Here is a 19265-nt window from a genome sequence, read left to right as displayed (position 1 = left end):
GATTCCATACTGACTGCAGGAGTCCTGATCTCTTAATATTCTTGCACGAAAAATCACCAGGAGCTATGACTTAGGCATTTACAGGTTTCTTGGGTGGCAGCCTGAACTTGTCTCAGACACCATCAATTTCTTTCTTCTTCTGGCGTTGTTGGGGCTTCCACTTGGCAGAACCTTGCCAAAGCAGGCCAGGGCTATGGACTGGGAGTGGCAACTGGGAGTGACTCCCCCCCGCCACCCCCAGCGAGTAGTAACGGAGCCCCGAGGCACATGGGTCTGCTTGCAGCTGGCCATGGTGCCAAATCCGTGTCACCAGATTGATGTCGCTGCAAGAATTCCTGGAGTTCTGTACCTGCACAGTCCAGCATTGTGGCTGGTAGGTAGAGGATGTAAAATAACCATTGATGTAAGGAATAAGCGACGCAGCAATGTGTCTGAGCTGCACAGCCAGGAAGCCGCAAACACTCCCGGAACACGTCAGGGTCTGGCTCTTGCCCAGCTGCTGAGATTCTTACCATCCATTTCACTTCACTTTCGCTTGGAGGTCCGGCTGACTCCCACTTGAGAGCTTCCACAGGTCTCCCCCTATTGTCATACTTCATAGACCCCTGTACTATCCCCGCCACATGCACGGATTTGGGATCCTGTGTCTTGCAGGTTTCTTGGTTCTCCCAGCTCAGATGTGTTCCCCAAACTTGGGTGTGCCCTTTGCTTCCCAGAGATGTAGGTGTAAAAGAAGAAATTCCACTTTATCCTTTGAGCTTCTTGTGTCTGGGAAGTGTGGGAAGCTGTGGGTTAGTGAGAAACGTGGAGATTCAAGGGACAGGATTCACTGCCCTTATTGTCCCTTAACTCCGGGAGATGGTGGAGGACAGAGGATCCTGGCGTGCTGCAGTCCATGGGGGTCACAAAGAATCGGACATGACTTAGCGACTGAACAACAATTGTCCCTTATTGGAAATTTGCAATATCTCAATAGGAAGATTTTTCCTCAATATAAGGGAAAACGTCAAATTGTAGAAAGAACCAGGAGGAAGAAGAGAGGATAATGTGCTTCAATGGTTCACAAGAAACCTAATACAGTTGAAAAAAGAAAAAAACAAGGAAAAGTGGCTTTCCTGAAGTTCCTCTGCAGTTGGCGTTGGTCACAAGTTGTCAGCGTCCCTCACCCAGAGTCCGCTCCTTTAAGCGCCACCTTGTGGCAGCTCCATCCCCTGATTTTGCTCTTATTCTCAGCTGATGTTGCATCCCTGCCCTCATTCCACCTAGCACCACTCATTCCAAGTCCACAAATATTTAGCACTCAAACCCAATATACCTAACAGTGCCTCAACCCAGGAGATCCATGTCCCTTGGAACCTCTGACTCAGCGTGGGCAGGCTTCTGCCCAGTGCTGCCCTGGAATCTGGTTCAGCCTTCCCTCCCACCTTTTGTGGCTGCTTCGTCCCAGGCGTTTGACCCTGGCAGGGATGCCAGTCACAGTGTGTGGCCACTGCCCTAGCTGAAACCGTCATTAACTGTCCCTGAGATTCTGCCAAACTTTCCTAACACATTTCTTTGCTTCCAGTCTTCCTCTCCTCCAAAGGCACTGCCAACAGACAGAGATTTGTAAAGCAAAATGTCATTTGGTCCTTCCTCTTATAATTTTCAGTGGCCCCCACAACCATTTCTAGAAAACATAGCTCCAAATTGCATAGTCTTGAATACATATATAGCAAAAGCTATCGATATGTAGTATACATCTTCAAAGCATTTTAATTGCAGAAAATATATTCCAAAGTCATAGTAAATAAGACTGCAGTGCAATAGGATGTCAATAATTTGCTTCCCTTTAACCATTTTACTTACAAATAATTAATCCTACCAGTAGCAGACTGAATAAAAGCCCCTAATCATATCTTAATACCTGAAAACTGTAAATAGTGCCTTAAATGGTAAAAGGGACTTCCCAGATGTGATGAAGTTGAGGCCCTTGGGGGAGGGTATCATGAATTTTCAGGGTGGGCCCAAATGTAATCATAATGGTCCTTATCAGCTAAGGAAGGAGGAGTCAGAGACAAGAAGGCAATGTGATGATGAAAGAAAAGACTGAAGGGATGTTGTTTGAATGTGGAGGGAGGGCCTACAAACCAAGAGACATAGGCAGCCTCTAGAAGCTCTAAAAGGTAAGGGAATGGGGTTTTCCTTAGAGCCTCCAGCGGGAACCAGCCCAGCTCACACCTTGACTTTAGCCCCCTGAAACTGACTGTGGACTTCTGACCTCAAAACCTCCAGACAAGTGTGTTTGCCCCTAAGATTTGGAAGACCCAACACAACTTTTCCAATTCAAACATGTGGTTCTGTTCTGATTGGAACAATGCTCTTCCAGGATCTTTCTTTTTTTTTCCAGACTGTTCAGCACAATTTATTTCAAACAGACCCTGTGTTTCAGTGTAGCTGGGAGCAGTCAATTAAAGGGATTAAAGGCAGAAAAGCTACTGCAGCAAAAATATTTTAAGTTTTTGTTCTTGTGCAGCTGTGCTTTCTCCACTTCGCAGAAATCGGAATTCCCTCACTCAACACTTTTTCTGGCTGTTGGAATTGAATGGAAGACCCTTCTTTTTCTCCTGTTGTTCAGTCACTAAATCATGTCTAACTTTTTGCAACCCAATGGACTACAACACACCAGGACTTCCTGTCCTTCACTATTTCCCAGAGTTTGCTCAGATTCATGTCTATCGAGTCAGTGATGCCATCCAACCATTTCATCCTCTATCGTCCCCTTCTCCTGCCTTCAGTCTTTCCCAGCATCAGGGTCTTTTCCAGTGAATCAGTTATTCACATCGGGAAGCCAAAGTATTTGAGCTTCAGCTTCAGCATCAGTCCTTCCAATGAATATTCAGGGTTGATTTCCTTTAGGAATGACTGGTTTGATCTCCTCAAAGTCCAAGGATTGAAAGCATCAATTCTTTGGTGCTCAGCCTTCTTTATGGTCCAACGCTCACATCCGTACACGACTACTGGAAAAACCATAGCTTTGACTTACACGAGCCTTTGTTGGCAAAGTGAGGTTTCTGTTTTAATACTTTGTCTAGGTTTGTCATAGCTTTTCTTCCAAGGAGGAAGCATCTTTTTTTCTCCTATGTATACATTTTTTAAAAGAAATCCTAAGGTCACAAAAGATTTACATATTTTCAATAGCTATATTATGCATATGGTCTAAGCATCAGAGTGGGTTTTTTTTTTTTTTTTTGGTCTAAATTCCCTTAGCATGCCTAAAGACCTCATCCTTCTTCCCAGTTTATAGCTGAGCCAATGAAACTTAAAGATTCTCCTAAAACACTGTAGGTTAGGCACTGTCAGAAAAAAAAATAATTGAACCTTTGTTTCCTATTTTGTTGACCTCTCCAAACAAATCACATTTCAATTCTTGTTGACTTAACACTAGAAAGTATCAGGGAAGTCATTCCATTCTACCTCTTCCTGGTACTGACGAAAGCTCACCCTGGGTAATGCCCTTCCCAAAGTCTAGTGGTCATAAAACTTCTGGTCATCAACTGAGTCAGCAGTTTGATCCATTGTGAGTTAATTTTTGTATGTAGTGTGGAATAGGGATCCAGCATCATTCATTTGCATGTGGATAGCCAGTGGTTCCAGCACCATTTGATGAAAAGACCCCTGTTTTACTCCCACTTAATTGTCTTAATATCTTCTTTGAAAAATCAATTGATCATAAATATGAGTTATTTTTAGACTCTCAATTCTACTCTTATTTTATTCTTGGTGGTGGTATTATGAATTGTCTTCTTAATACATTTTTGGTTTATTCATTGATACTATATAGAAATACAATAGATTTTTGTATGTTGATCTTGCATCCTGACAATTTGCTGAACTTGTTTTTAGTTCCAATGATTTTTTAGTGTATTCCTTTGGATTCCTATGCATGAGATCATATCATCTGCATATGGAGATAGTTAATCTTCCTTCTTTCAGATATTGATAACTTTAATTGTCTTGCTTGTGGTAGTTTTGTAGTTTGTGTTTTGTTTTATTGGTTTTGTTTGGGGGGGGGGTTGTTTATTTGATTTGTTTTGTTGCCATGCCTCACTGATTGTGAGATCTTAGTTACCCAATCAGGAATCAAAGGGCCCTCGGCAATGAAAGCACTGAGTCGTAACTGGACTGGCAGGGAATTCCCATTGCTGTAGCTTTTTGAAAATGAAATCATTCTATTCAAAGTGCCCTGCTCTTTGCTGTTTTACATGTACAATATCATCCTGCCAGTGGTATCTCATTATAAGTTTGACTTACATTTCAAATTGGCCATTGTGCTGGTGTCACAAAGTAAACTTTAATACGTCATTTTTAATACTATTCTGTAGTATTATAGCTTCCCTAGTGGCTCAGATAGTGACGAGTCCACCTGCAATGCAGGAGCTGCGGGTTCAATCCCTGGGTTGGGAAGATTCCCTGGAGAAAGGAATAGCAACCCACTCCAGTATTCTTGCCTGGAGAATTCCATGGACAGAAGAGCCCAGCAGGCTGCAATCCATGGAGTCACAAAGAGTTGAACCTAACTGAGCAACTAACACTTTTATCGTATTATGTTTGCAACTACTACCCTATCAATAAATATTTAGGAGGTTTCCTTTATTTATCACTACAGTGAAAGCTCTGTACATATATTCTTACACATATATCCTTACACAGCCGTCCCAAAATCTTTTGATTTTACGTAATACTAGACTGTGGTAGTTAAACTGATTATCTGACTGATGACTGACTGAAATCCCATTTCTACTGTGTATAACTTAAAAATAATAACTATAGGACTTCCCTGGTGGTTCAGTGGTAAAGAATCTGCCTGCCATTGCAGGGGACACGGGTTTGATCCCTGGTCCAAGAAGACCCCACATGCTGCAGTGCAACTAAGCCCTTGAGCCACAACTACTGAAGCCCATGCACCTAGAGCCCATGCTGTGCAACCACAGCGAGAGGCCACCACAGTGAGAAGCCCATGCACTGCAATGAAGAGCAGCCCCTGCTCACTGCAGCTAGAGAAAGCTCGAGCACAACAGCAAAGACCCAGCACAGTCAAAAATTAATTATTTTTAAAAAACAGTAACTACATCTGGAACTCAGGTTCTCTACGCCCAGCTACACTTGATCTTTCCCAGTCTCAGAGTTTCCCTGTCTGCCTACTTCTCTGTCCCTGAAACCGCCCTTGTTCTGCAGTCCAAGGAGTGGTCTGCTCCTTTAGTCCTTGTTCTACCGCTTGTTAGTTTACTTACATCGCTGGAGACGGGAAATAAGGATTTTTATCTGCATTCACTTCAAATCTGGTTATCAAATCTCAATATCAAACGTAGCTCGCACAAGTTGAACTGAAAACATGTTTGTTTTTCTCTTGCCACTACACCCATAATTATACACTTTTTCATACCTTAGACCTACTTAAAGATTTGTAACCATTGTCCAGACAGCGTAAATTCCTGGGCATGCATGCTAAGTCACTTCAGTATGTCCAACTCTGCGACTCCATGGACTGTAGCTCGCCAGGCTCCTCTGTCCATGGGATTCTCCAAGCAAGAACACTGGAGTGGGTTGCCATGCCCTCCTTTAGGAGATCTTTCTGATCCAGAAATTGAACACACATCTCTTAAGTCTCCTGCATTGGCAGGCAGGTTCTTTACCATTAGTACCATTTGGAAAGCCCCTGGGCTCCTCACACCCTACCAATCCAGTCCACCTCCTACCTTAAGAATATGTTCCTGCTGGACCAGTCTCCTTGGTATTCCCCACTCCCCATTCCTTAATTATATGTGCTTCTGGACCTTTGGTCTTTCCAACCTTCTTATCAATTCTCAAGAGTTAGCAGTGACCTCTACTTTCAAAGGTAATGGATTTTTCTGCCTTCATTTCCCTCAGCCTCTCTAGGGTTTTTTACAGGGTACAGTTGTCCTTCTTAAAGTGCTTACTTTCGTCTAAATGCTGTTACTGTAGGCTCATTGTAGATGGGCTGCCTGGCAGAAGAAAGAAACTCAAATGATTTACTGCCCCTGTGATTCACTTGCTCTTCTGCACAAACAGGCTTTTCTGTTACAGTGACATCATGGTTAATGCCATGTTAAAAGTGGGAGAGATTCAGAATTTGAGATTGTGATTAATGGCTGTGTTTAAAATAACAATTTCATGACCATTAAGGTTTTCCTTAAACTTTCCTCTCTGGTATGCCATTGTGTCCAATTGAGAGAGAACTCCAGCTCCATATACACTGCATAGAGTCCATAGACATATAGATCTGTCCAGGGTGCTGAAAGTCTTAAATTGGCAGGTTCCACCAACTCCATGAATAGTCTTCTTACTGTGGAAAACTGCTCTAAAATAGAATTTATAACTCATAATTTATAGGTTTAGATTATCTGAGTTACTGAACAACCCAGCAATAAGTTGAGAGGACAACATACAGAAAGATCCACAAAAGATTCTCTTATGCCCTATACTGAAATGTATAGAACAAAAGAAAAATAGATGACATGAGTGAGAAGTTAACCTTTAAATTTTTTATCAGACTATAAAGAAATTCAGTATTGTGGAGGAAAGAGATAAAGAATGCATAGTGCTTTGCTGGTAGTAAAATATGATCTCTCCTCCACTTCCTCCCAACCATTCCCAGTGCAAGCAAGGGCCCTAAGGCTGCTGCAATGTCAAAGGAACCATGAGGAGACTCTAACCTTCTGACCTGAGTAGGTTGGTACACTCTAGTGCCCCTCGTGGCTCCAGTACTGGAGTTAATGTAACAAATTGCTTCAAAATTCATCTACTTGAGTGGATTCCCCCCACATACACTTTCTATACCCCTTAGCACCACCATTTCCTAGAAGGGTTGTTCTACACATTGTTCACTGATTTGTTTTTGCCAGCTGGAGAGAGAAAGGATAGAAGGGAAGCCCACCCAGCAAAGCCAGAGGGAGGAAGCTCCAAGGACCTACTTGAGATGCACAGTGAGATTTTTCAGCTCTAGGGAAGACATCTCCTGCAGATCCTTATTTTACAGAGAGTGCAAACCAATGGGAAAGCATAGAGAAAAGCAAAGAGATTACCGCAGAAGATGGAACCATGTCTCTTTTTAACTTTTTAAAATATTCATTTATTTATTTATTTTCAGCTGTGCTGGGTCTTCATTCCTGCACACAGGCTTTCTCTAGTGGAGCTACTGTCTAGCAGTGGTGCACAGGCTTCTGATTTCGGTGGCTTTCTCTTGTTGCAGGACATGGGCTCTAGGGCATGAGCTCGGTAGTTGTGGCACATGAGCTTAGTTGCCCCCCTTCCTGCCCCAAATGTGGAATCTTCCCAGATCAGGGATGAAACCCATGTCCCCTGCATTGGCAGGCAGATTCTTTTTTTTTTTTTTTTTTAAGATTTATTTATTTTATTATTAAATAAATTAATTAAATCTTAGAAAAAAAAGATTATTTTTGGCTGTGGTGGATCTTCATTGCTGCACATGGACTTCCTCTAGCTGCTGCATGCAGGCTTTTTCTATTGTGGCAAGTGAGGGCTGCTCTTCGTTTCAGTGTACAGGCTCCTCATTGCAGCGGCCTCTCTTGTTTTGGAGCACTGGATCTAGGCACATGAGCTTCACTAGTGACAGCTTGTGGACTCAGCAGTTGCAGTGCCCAGGCTTAACTACTCTGTGGACTATGGGATCCTCCTGGACCAGGGATTGAACTGTTGTCCCTTGCATTGCAAGGCGGATTCTTGCCACTGGGCCACCAGGGGAATCCTGGAACCATGTTTTGACAGCGAGGTTTCAATGGGGAAGGGGTATTGGAACTTCCTGGGCATTGACTGAGGTTATAAATCTTGACTGGGAGATAGATTTAATAGAATTACTAAATGAAGATTACATATATGTTCCTGTTGTTGTTTAGTTGCTCACTTGTGTCTGAGCGACTCCCTGGGCTACAGCACACCAGGCTTCCCTGTCCTTCACTACCTTCCAGAGGTTGCTCAAACTCATGTCCACTCAGGCACTGGCGCTGTGACCTGGTAGATGCCTAACCCTTTCACTTGCAGTTCCTTCTCCTGTAATGAGACTAGCAATGGCTAGAACAAGAGGTGGATGATGGAAGGGCCCCCGGTGAAGCCAAGTCAGTGCCTATATATGTGAAACCCCAGCCTAGCCAGGTAGAGGGTCTCAATCTCCAGAAAAATAAAATTTTTACCCCAACTCGGGTTTTCCCCCCTCAAATCCCCAAGTGCTGAGGGCCAAGACCAGTTGGAATGTCATCATGAGACTCCTTCTCTCCTTGGCTCTGGGACCTCAGCTTTCCCCTTTCTTACTTCAGACCCCCAGATCCATGATACCAAGTTTAGGACCAGCATGGGTACTGCCGATGTGGGGAAACTTTTGGTCCAGCCTCCTCTGGAGGGCACCCACCTTGCTCTTGGCTGACTTGCTGGGACTAAGGGAGGGAAGAGCCTTCCCTGGTGGCTCAGACAGTAAAGAATCCGCCTGCAATGCAGGAGACCTAGGTTCGATCCCTAGATTGGGAAGATCCCCTGGAGGAGGACATGGCAACCCACTCCAGTATTCTTGCCTGGAGAATCCCCACAGACAGAGGAGCCTGGGGGGCTACAGTCCATGGGTCTCAGAGTTGGACACGACTGAACAACTGAGCACAGCACACGAGGGGACTGGGCTGGGACGGAAAGGGCTGCTGTCATAAAATCTCCCCACTGCAGCCTTACTTGGCTCTGAACAAAGAAAAAACCTCTGGGTTTATCAAGTCACAGTGAAAAACTGCAGCCACCACAAACCAAAACCCCAGATGTTTTAAAGCTGTCTACTTGGTTTCAGGGGCTAGCAGTAGAAGAAGAGCAGGTGAGACCCTGGCCATCCAGTATCCCAGGGGCTCAGGGAACAGTATTCTCCTTCTCTCTCCAGTGGAGGAGACTGCAGCATGAGCAAGCCTGACCTTGGGCTCCGGGACATTCTTATGGCTCCAAATCTGGGCTAGCCAATCCTGGAAGCCCTGCAACTCAGCCAGACCAGATTGACAATGAAGGTGGGTAGGTAGAGCCAAGGTGCTCAGGGACCAGGTAAGCCCAGCCTGGAAGGGCCTGGACCATGTTGGTTGCAATCACTGGGTGGAGCCTTCCATGCCAGGCTACCCAGTCTACCCTCCCTCCATGGCTTGGGGCGGGACTGGGCCAGCTGGGTGCTGTAAGGACAGGATCTGCATTCAGCAGGCTGGAGAAACACTCTACGCTTTGAGGGTCCACACCCAGCTTCCCTGGGAGAGTCAGCGCTGTGACAGGGGAGACAGATGGGGCAGGGGTGGGGGGTGGTGTGGGTGGAGCGGGGCTCTGGCCACACGTCCTGGCCATTCTGTTTCCTATTTCCCAGCCTTTCAAAATAGCAACCTCAAAAGGACTGGGATTCTGCTGTTTCTATCCAATGCAGGCCACTTTCCCCTTTTACCTGAACATGAGGGTGTCACTTGGGGCAGGCCTGGGTGGAGGTGAGGTTTGAGGGGATAGCATGAGCTCAGAGCTGGGGATTGTCCCCAGCAACAAAAATAAATACTCTTGACCATTGTTGTCAAGATAGACTGCATAAGCTAAATTTAAATTTCTCAAAGATCAGTTCGAAGACAAAAAATGTTTAGTTCACCCATGGGAGCCCCCTTCCACTCTTCCTGTACCTCCTAGCTTCTCAAATAGGGGTCTGACTGGCTGGGGCACTTGGAATGAGTCCTTTGAATGTCCAAAAAACATCTATGGGGACAAGTGAGACTAGACATGAAGAATGGGGAAACTTGGGACTGAAGGGTTGGGCTCCTGGAAGAGATGAGAAACCTCCCCTGACCCCACCGAGGGTGACCAGGCTATGGGCACCACAAGCACAGGAACACCAGGGCCCAGTTGGAGCCTCAGAGGCACAGTTTTATTCTGTATCCGAGCATCCAAGGATCAGCAGCTCTGTCCTCAGTAAGTTCTGGCTGCTCTGGGGGAGAGCTCGACCTGATACTTTATTTCCCTGGAAGAACAAGGTGTGGGACAGACCGCTCTGTGCCCAGACAACGAAGCCTTTGAAAATAGTTACACAGAGAAAAAAATGAAATTCATTTTTCTTTGCCCTACTAACTACAGCTTACCTATTAACTGGTCCCAAGGGAGACAGTGCCTGGACTACAACTGAGCTTCTGGGTTTCCATCCAGTGCCCCTCATAAAGCCGGGTCTCCCCACCTCTTCTTGGGAATAAGTGACCATCCCCCACCCCACCCTCCAGGGATCTCAGGCCCCAGGCCTCCAGGCCTTGGCATGCCCCACACCCGCCACACTGCCCAAAAGTGGAGAAGCACACCTAGCAGGGATTGTAGCTCAAAAAGCCCTGAACTGTGCTGCGGGGCAGTGAATGCAGAGGGTACAGACAAGTATTGGGCTCCCAGGGACCGGCTGGCACAGACTGTCCTGCAACTCCTCACAGGCCCATTTTGGAGCAGGACCGCCCAAGGAAGGCAGGAGAGGCTATAGGCTGGTGAGTTTGAGGCTGCCTGGACTTTCCATATAACGGGGGATAGAGGTAAGAGGTGAGGAACAGTGACCTTGGCATGGAAACCTAGACCACGGTGGAGTAAGGGAACGGGTGCTTTGGCAGTCTAGCAAGAAAAGCAAGGGAGTGGTGGGGGAGGTGGGGGAAGACCTGGACTGCAGACCCTGTCTGCATGTGGGATCTAAATGGTACCCCCTGCTTCGGAAGCATGGAGTCTTAGCCACTGGACTGCCAGAGAAGTCCCTCAGGTGACATTTGAATACAGTACACTGTACATCCTTCATGGTAAATATTCTAAAGACTAAAAGAACAGCAAATAAAAATATTAAATTTCACTTAGTTATTTTATTGTCTGTAGTATTAAACACTAATTTTGAAACTATTTTATGAATATTTTAGGATAAAGCAAATGAATGTCAAGCTTATTAAAATTTTAAATTATCCTGATGAAAGACATAAAATACAACATCAAAAAAGTTAAATTACAATATAAAATTTGAATTGGAAGTATCAATATAAATTCATGATTTTTCTTAACATTAAAAGTGTCTTAAAGCAGTGATACCCCTGCAGCAATGAGCTCTCCCAGCATCTAAATAGTGGTTTCTATACACCATTTTTCATGAAAAGAACCAGTACTCCCTGGAGAAATGGCTAATTCCATGTTTGGAGCTTGGGAAAGTAAAAACTGAGCCTGGGACATCGTCATGCCAGAAGCAAGAAAGTAGTCACAGACAACTTTGGAGCATGTCAAAAGGACACAGGAGTCAGCTTAAAAGGGCTCCTACTGTACACATTTGGTACTGTTTGAGAACAAAAGGAATAATGGCTGTGATTGGAAAAGACTAAATGGATAAAACCCGGGAACCTATAGGTTTTTTTAAAAAAAGACTAACTTTCCAGTTGATGAGGGAAAGCTCCCCTCTAGATAAATATCTCCTTATAAACAGAGTAGTGGGAGAAGTAGAAAAGCACCATTTTGTAACCCTTGATGAAATAACTCATTCAGGCGAGGGTCACTGTGGATGCCAATTATTGGGTGAAAGTTTTTTAGAATATTTACAGTGTCAGGAACTTCCCAGCAGCCTATTGGTTAGAACTCCAGGCTCTCACTGCCAGGGGACTGGGTTCGATCCCTGCTCAGGGAACTAAGATCCCACAGGCTGCAAGATGCAGCCAAAAAAAAAAAAATCACAGTGTCAAAGAACCATGCATATAACTTGCTAACTGCAAAGGGGAACACTTTACTTTCATAGGACAGTTATTACACTTAACATCACTAGCTATGGGATGACCTGGTATTATGTGCATTCCAATGTGAAACAATGTGACAAATGCAGCACTTTTGAAGAATTAGTCCCCAAATTGGGTAACTAGAATCTAAATTTTTTAATTAAAAAATATGAGCTAGAGGAATAGTTAAATGACAACACGGAAACAATAAGACAAATCCAGAATGTAGTATATTCTATAGAAGAGACTGGCCTAGTCTCTTCAAAGAGTCAATTTTATGAAGACTGGACTGTTCTGGATTAAAAAGAAAAGGGGAGGGACCTCCTGGCAGTCCAGTGGTTAAAGCTTCTCTCTCCCAATGCAGGGATGCAGGAGTTGAGGGTTCGATCCCTGGTCAGGGAACTAAGATCCCACATGCTGTGTGGTGCGGTCAAAAAAAAGAAAGAAAAGGGGAAAGAAGAGGACATAATCACAACAAAGAACAATGTGTGGAACTTGATTCCTGGTTTGTTTCTTTAATGCTGTAAAAGACATTTAAATTGGGAAAGCTTGAATATGATATTAGATTAGGAATTCACTGACTTGATGGACGTGAGTCTGAATGAACTCCAGGAGTTGGTGATGGACAGGGAGGCCTGGCGTGCTGCGATTTATGGGGTCTCAAAGAGTCGGACACGACTGAGCGACTGAACTGAACTGAACTCATTAAACATGGTAAGTCTAGTGTGGTTGTGCAAGACATATACTGATGACTTAGGGATGAATGAGCATTTCTGCAACTTGCTTCCAACCAGTTTAGGGAACAAAAAAATAAAAGATAAGTAGACAGATGGATAAACAAGATAGAGACTAGTGGCAAAATGTTAGGATTTGTCAAATCCTTGTATGAGTGTTTGGGTGTTTATTGTCCTTTTTTTCCGTTTGTGTGTTAGACAATTTTCAAAACAAAACATTGGAAAGAATTTTGAATTTTTTTTTTAAAGGAAAGAATTTTGATCTTTTTTTTTTTAACATAGTAACAGAAGACATCATGAGCAGCAGCTCATGAATATTTCTTCTTTGTTCTCCCGTGGAACCAAAGCATTCCCATTTATGATATTTCTGAAGGCACATTAAGAGACATTCAAACTTTATCTCTTTATTCAAGTTTGGCTTTAATAGTTTATTAAAAACTCTTAAATTTGTAAATATTAAAACACTGCTATTTACTACTGATGCAAGAATGACAATGTACTAGCAAGAAAATCAAAGCAGAAGCTAAACTATTTAGAAGCAATAGCAACTCCATAATTCAAAGATAATTTGAACAGGCAATTTTAAAGAGTTTAATAAGGCTCAAAGCAGCCGCTTAGCCTGCAGTGACGCTACCCCACCGGCAGATGGCGCTGCAAAGCGTCTCAGGTACAGCGGGAAGCCCATTTTGCCAATGGCTGTCGCGGTCTCTTATACTTGAACTGATGAGTTCATATTATAATGTATTTTATTAATCATTTTTACTGCTTATTGCAGTTACTCTTATACTACTTACTAACTGGTACAGAAGTGTTTTAACAACTGGTTGAACAGTACCAGTGCAAACCGGCTGAATGTCAGCGCTGTCTCCTCCGATTAGGACAGAAGCCACCAGGCTCCCGTGGGAGGGTAATCCCTGCGCCGGGACTGTCAGTGCCGCCCCCGCCCGCTCTCCAGGGCTTGTTCCATCACTAATCCCCACTTTCCTGCATTTTCAGCCTTTCCTCCTCCACTCAACCCTTCTAAACAGTATGTTAAACCGTTCAAAACTTAAAAGCAAATTTTTTTCTCGATTTTATATACTCTGCTCTCTCCATTTTTCTCTCCTTCCAAACACAACCAAACTTCTTTAAAAAGTATCTCCTTTTCTCCACTGCCTTCACTTCTTTCCTCCAAATTATTCTCAATCCCCTGACATCTGGCACTTCTGATCCCACCTGCCCAATGCAGCTGCTCCCACCAAGACCAGCAAGGTTTCTTTTTACTAAACCCAGTGGACATTCTTCCTTCTTGTCATTAACCCTCAGCAGCATTCACTGTGCCCTTCCTTCTTCCTTCCTTGGCTTTCAGTGCACCACACTTCCAAGGTTTTATCCTGTCTACTGGTTCCTCTTTCCCTGCCCTCCCCCCTGCCCTCCCTTTTATATTCTCCACATTCTTCCTCAGCTCTCAAGGATCTCAGCTACCCTCTTCCCACCTGTATGCTACTGATGCCCAAATCCGTCTGCAGCCACACCTCTCTTCCCCCAAGCCCTTTAATTCTGGTTTCCAGTCTTTCTCTGGGATCTCTGCAAAAGTCTCTGATCGCTCTCCCTTTTCCAAACCAGTCTCCACAGTGCAACCAAACTGACATTAAGGCACAAATCTCTCCTCCTTGGTCTTAGGCTTGAAGTTCTTCAGTGCCGCTCTGGATAAAGCCTTCATCTTTAGCACGGCTGATGAGGCCCAGGAAGAGCTAACCCAAGCCTACCTCTCCAGCTTCACCTTTCCCCCCTTGCACCCTCTGCCCCAGCCATGCTGAACCAGTTAGTCTTCCAACTGTCGCGTGCTTGTTCCTATCCTTTGCTTTCCCCTCTGTAATGCCCTTTCCCTCTCAATGCCTGGCTAACTCCTGCTCAGTTTTCAGGCCTCAGCTTGGACCTCCGTCCCTCTAGACTTTTTCTGACTCACCAAGACTGGCCCCTGTTGGGTGTTCCCACAGCAATTCTTTACCACAGACCACTGATTTTTTTTTCCCCAGTCTTATATAACTTGCTGTACAATCAACAGCTTCCAGCTCTGTCCTCCACTTCTTTCTGAGCAACATCACAAGACCCTTCTACATGAAGCCACCACTACCCCACAGAACCCTGTACCACCCTTCTCACAGCACTTATCACACTTTTGGGGTAATTATTAAATTGTTTTCATATTCCAATAAATTGAGAGTTCCACAAAGGACTAGTTCTGTATCACTTACCACTTAGCAGTGACTGACAAATAGTAATTGTTGACAAATGGACAAATGTTCAATTGGTGAATGGATTCTTGGGGTGATTATAGTTCTAGACACCTTACTTAGTTACAATTCAATACTCACGTACAGCAATTCTTCTATAATTTACATGGTGACATGGAGTAGTATCATTAGTATCTGGCTGTTCTGTTCTTGGAGGATACGGTCTATGCCTGTACTCAGTGTTTTTGTCCCAGAACTCAGCATGCCTGACACACATTGTTTTCAACCAATGTTGTTGATTGTATCAATGATCTACTCTGGACCACACACAGCTACTTTGTCCCAGAACCATGACTGGAAGTCAGTCTAGAAAAAGGAAAGCTCAGAAGAACTTGCTCAACATCTAGATGGAATTACAGCATGAATAAGAAGTACTAGTTTCTGGCCATCAAGAGACGAGACTGGCCAGCTGTGCAAACTCCTAGAGCCTGAGACCTCCACAGTCAAGTGTCTCCATAGTGGATATGTCCCAGGAGGGGTGTGAGCACAGGAGTCCTGGGTATTTCAGAACTGGACCCCTGGTTTCCTTTGTCCCCTTTTAGTCAATTTCCACCTCAGACACTGGTGTTGGGTTATTATTTACCCTTCTCCTCCCAAATCTGTTTGTTGCTAAGATAGTTCTTTTCCCAGTGTCACTTTCCTACAGAGTGAGTACTGATTGGGAAGAATCATTTGCCATCTCTAGCCTCTTGGGGATGTTAGCACTGCTTCCATCCAGGTCTTCAGCATAAAAACCCTCTTCCTTGGCTTCCCCTCCAGCATCAGGTCTCAGCTTTCACCTCCACCCCCAGACCTCCCAAATGCTCCTGGTGAAACTCATAAGATAGAACAAGATAAAGACAAGTGAAGAGAAGTGGCACAGAGACAAGGGCTTAAATAGAATTCTGATTTTTCTCACTTTTCTCCACTTTTTGAGACAATTCCAATGTCCCCATCTCACCTCCAGCAGTAGAGAAGTCCCCTGAGCTTCCCTGACCATTACGAACCTTCACAAGATGCTCAGTAAGGGTCCCCCTTTTTCTGTCAACAGACCTAGCCCGGAGGGTACAAAGTGCAAGATGGGAGACAGGTGGGTTTTTCTCTCCACTGAAACTTTTTCTCTTTTACAGCACATTGTGGGCAACTTTCGCACACATTCACATGCTGTATTTAAACTTTGCGCTGGAATGCAAATTCCAGGGCTTATGTCCTCACTGGCACCAGAGGAGGAGGGAGCTGGAAGAAATGACCCAAATATGGGCCAGTTCACCTCAGCCCCTTTTGCTCCTGGGGTGACTGGGTCTCTGCTGGAATGAAAAGTAGCCTGAGACCCAGAACTGGAACAGAACGCTTTAGAGACAGGAATCATACGCCCTCTTCTCCTCACCCCTACCCCGGATGGCTAACCTATCAAATAACACTTTTTGCTACCACCAACCCAGACAACATTGTGGCAGCCAATGAACCAAAGCTCATTCTTCCTTTTCTCCAAGAATGAAATCTAGGAGTCCAGCTGCTTGCTTATCAAGGGGGATGTACAGCAAGGCCTAAAGCGCCCTGACTCACAGAAGAGCTGACCTCTGCTGAATTGCACCTGATATCATAAGACAGCCCAGACCATGCACTGGGTCTCCTTGGCTCCATCCCAAACCAGGGTAAATGGGATTCAGGAGGCTGGGTGTGTGTCCTCCCGTTTGAATCTAGCAGACCCTTAGTGTTAAAGCTCTATAATGAGACTTAATACTGCACTTACAGGGCTCTTCTGCTCAGATCATAAATGTGCACCCCACTTATTTGCCAGTAATTAAGACTACTCATACACATTTAATTAACATTTTCACAAGCATCAAGTCTTAGCTAAGTATCTCCACCAACAGGAAGTTCTAGAATTATACCGTATGAGCCCTAAGGATTTGGAGAACGTTATACACCCATCTTAATTCAAAAAGTTGGGTGCCTGATTAATGAGGTCTTGATCATGGCCAGGCTGTATATTTAGGTCAGGCCTGTTTGTGCAGCTTTATATGCTCAGTGCTTAGCGTAAGTCTAGACACAGTTAGACCTCAATAAATATTTGTTGAATTTGAATAAATCCTGTTAAAAAATCTCACTTGGAGACATCAGCTGTGACATCTCTTACTGCTGCTTCTCCCAGAAGTTCCTGGTATAACCCAGGACTGACAGCAGGGGGCGCATAGGGGTTGTTCCAACACCAGAGGGACCAAAGGGGATTGGACTTTGACCAGGCCTCAAAAGCCTGAAATGACCTCCCCTCACCATGTTGATGACACAGTTCCTAAGGTACAAGTGGGAGCATGAGCAGAGGGAGTGGTTTTGGGCCTCAGAACCCACTGAATTAACTCCTAAGAGAACTCTTCTTTTGCAAAGAGAATGCACGAAAAGAGAAGGGAGAAGAGCAGCCAGCCTCCCACAGCTGTCAGCCTGAGAGCTGCTCTCACCTCAGTCCATCTAGGGAAGGGGCTACAAAGCAGACAATCTTTATTCACAACTGGGGCGGCAGACGGGAGAGACCCCCGGGTCAGTCCAAAAGCAAAGATACTGGGGAGGTGGGGAGATGGAGTAGGGCAGGGACTCAGCACTCGTCCTCGCCCAGCAGGGCGTAAGGGTTTCGGGCGGCCAGGCTGGACCCTGGAGCCGAGGTTGGGGTGTCCTCATCCCCTTCCCCCTCCTCATCCGCATCCCGGTCCTCCTCTCCCTCCTCCTCACAGGAGCTGCTCAGCTCTTCCTCTTCCTCCTCCTCCTCGTCACCCGCTGGCCCCACCCTGCCCTGCAAAACCACCAGCTCCATGGTCTCTGGATGGGACTCCCAGGTGCCTGGGGAACCAAAACAGAAAAAGAATGGTGGAGAGTTTTGAGCAAGAAACTAACGCCAGGCAAAGATGGGGAAGAGGCAAAGACTAAGAATGACAACCATTTTATAGCTGCTGGCATTCATTTGTGCGCTCATTCATTCACCCTCTCCTGTGCTGGGCACAGAACAGAAGCTTTGCACACATTAACTCCCATCTTGACCACCTCCTTGCCAGGAGCAACTAAGCACCCTGGTTTTGTAGATTGGAAAGTCATCTCAGACCTACTTAGTCACACAGAGCTGGCCGATGGGGGCAGAATCCGAATCCTCACACAGTGTGGCCACAAAGCCCACACCCTTCTGCCTCTCCTACAGCAGGGGCTGGGGAGGATCACCGGCTGACTGACCTTTCTGCTCATTGTAGCCCGGGGGATGAAAACACAGGCTGAGGCGGCCATCCAGCGCCAGCCGCAGGAGGCTGTTGGCAGCTCTGTACACATCGTTTCGGGCGGCCTTGGCTGTCTTGTAACCACGTTTCTCTGCCCAGGCTGGAAGGAGAGAAGGATGGGGATGGAAGACCATCAACTGGGCCCAGTCACCATCATCCCACACCCCTAATACAGTCCTTCCAGTTTCTCCCAGAATATTCCAGGCCCAAGATCTTGCTGGCCCTGAGACAGGGTCTATGGGTGACCAGCCAGCTGCCCCATCAGGATGGCAGGACCTCTGAGGAAGGACAGAAGAAGAGATAGGGCCAGGGAAGGAAAGCCAGGCACGTGGAGCCCACCTTCACAGATGTCCCAGGCACACCAGGGGTGTTCTGCAGAGGGGTCCTCGGCCTCTGGGTGGCGCAGATGGAGCAGGGCCTGCACGGGGATGCGGGAGGCCAGGTAGCCCACAGCGGTGTACGGCTCCTGGATCTGGGCGATAGGGTAGATCCCCGCCAGGACCTGAGGGGAGGTAAGAGCACTCAGCACCTGCCTCGATCTCCTGCCTTCTCCCCACTGCTGGCCCTCTGCCCTCGTACCTGCAACTGCCTGGGCAGAAGCGAGGGGAATATGAGGCCGGGACAGTCACAGAGCTTCACGGAGGGAGTGAGAAAGTAGGTCTGAAAGTATCGGGTGTGGCCCGGAGTTCTGGAGACACTCACAACCTTCCGGCCTACCAGCCCGTTGATCAGCGAGGACTTGCCCACATTGGGGAAACCTAAGGAAGACAAGGAAAATTAACACTGACAGATCCTTACTCTGTGACAGGCAGGACACGGTGCTGTAGCTATAGATGAATGGGAAACTAAGGCGCAGAAAGGAAGGACAGAAGCGGTACAACGTCACAAGTTACAAACCAGGCTCTGGCCTCCCAGTGCCAGGATCTCCCAGAGGTTTCCTCCACCCCGCTCTGTGGTCTTACCCTGGGCCTGTCACTTCACACCTTCCAAATCCCACCTACAAGCACCTCTCTCTCTGCCCGACACCTCACCTTTCCAGCTCACTTATTCTGGATCCTCTATTCCAATGAGCCTCTGACCCTGACCAACATGGGCTCATGCTCTCACCTCCCTTCTTATTCAACTTAGATTCCACGGTCCAGCGCGACAGCCAGTCCCTTTCAAGGAGCTTCAACTCCCTGGCCCTGCCTCTCCCCTTCTTCTTAGTCATCTGGCAAAACTCCAGCCTCGTAAAATGCAACT

The 19265-nt window shown here is 45.9% G+C and overlaps 1 protein-coding gene across 2 annotated transcripts in view; it reads right to left on the bottom strand.

Annotated features, from left to right (window-relative positions):
* The window catches only part of GNL1 (G protein nucleolar 1 (putative)), a 43026-nt gene that overhangs the window by 18164 nt on the left and 5597 nt on the right, over positions 1 to 19265 (bottom strand). Inside the window, exons 9-12 of one of the 2 annotated variants that reach the window (XM_070777461.1) lie at positions 18603 to 18781; positions 18363 to 18525; positions 17983 to 18123; positions 17246 to 17598 (exon numbers count right to left, since the gene is read on the bottom strand). In XM_070777461.1, the coding sequence (XP_070633562.1) occupies positions 17357 to 17598; positions 17983 to 18123; positions 18363 to 18525; positions 18603 to 18781 (725 nt within the window). In that variant the 3' untranslated portion in view covers positions 17246 to 17356. Of the gene's footprint in view, positions 1 to 17245; positions 17599 to 17982; positions 18124 to 18362; positions 18526 to 18602; positions 18782 to 19265 lie in introns of those variants that run through there. The other variant, XM_070777462.1, reaches the window with a different exon arrangement.

This window comes from Bos indicus, chromosome 23 (genome assembly GCF_029378745.1).
Source record: "Bos indicus isolate NIAB-ARS_2022 breed Sahiwal x Tharparkar chromosome 23, NIAB-ARS_B.indTharparkar_mat_pri_1.0, whole genome shotgun sequence".
In the NCBI taxonomy this organism is placed as follows: Eukaryota; Metazoa; Chordata; class Mammalia; order Artiodactyla; family Bovidae; genus Bos; species Bos indicus.
This window is presented reverse-complemented; position numbering and strand designations above follow the sequence as displayed.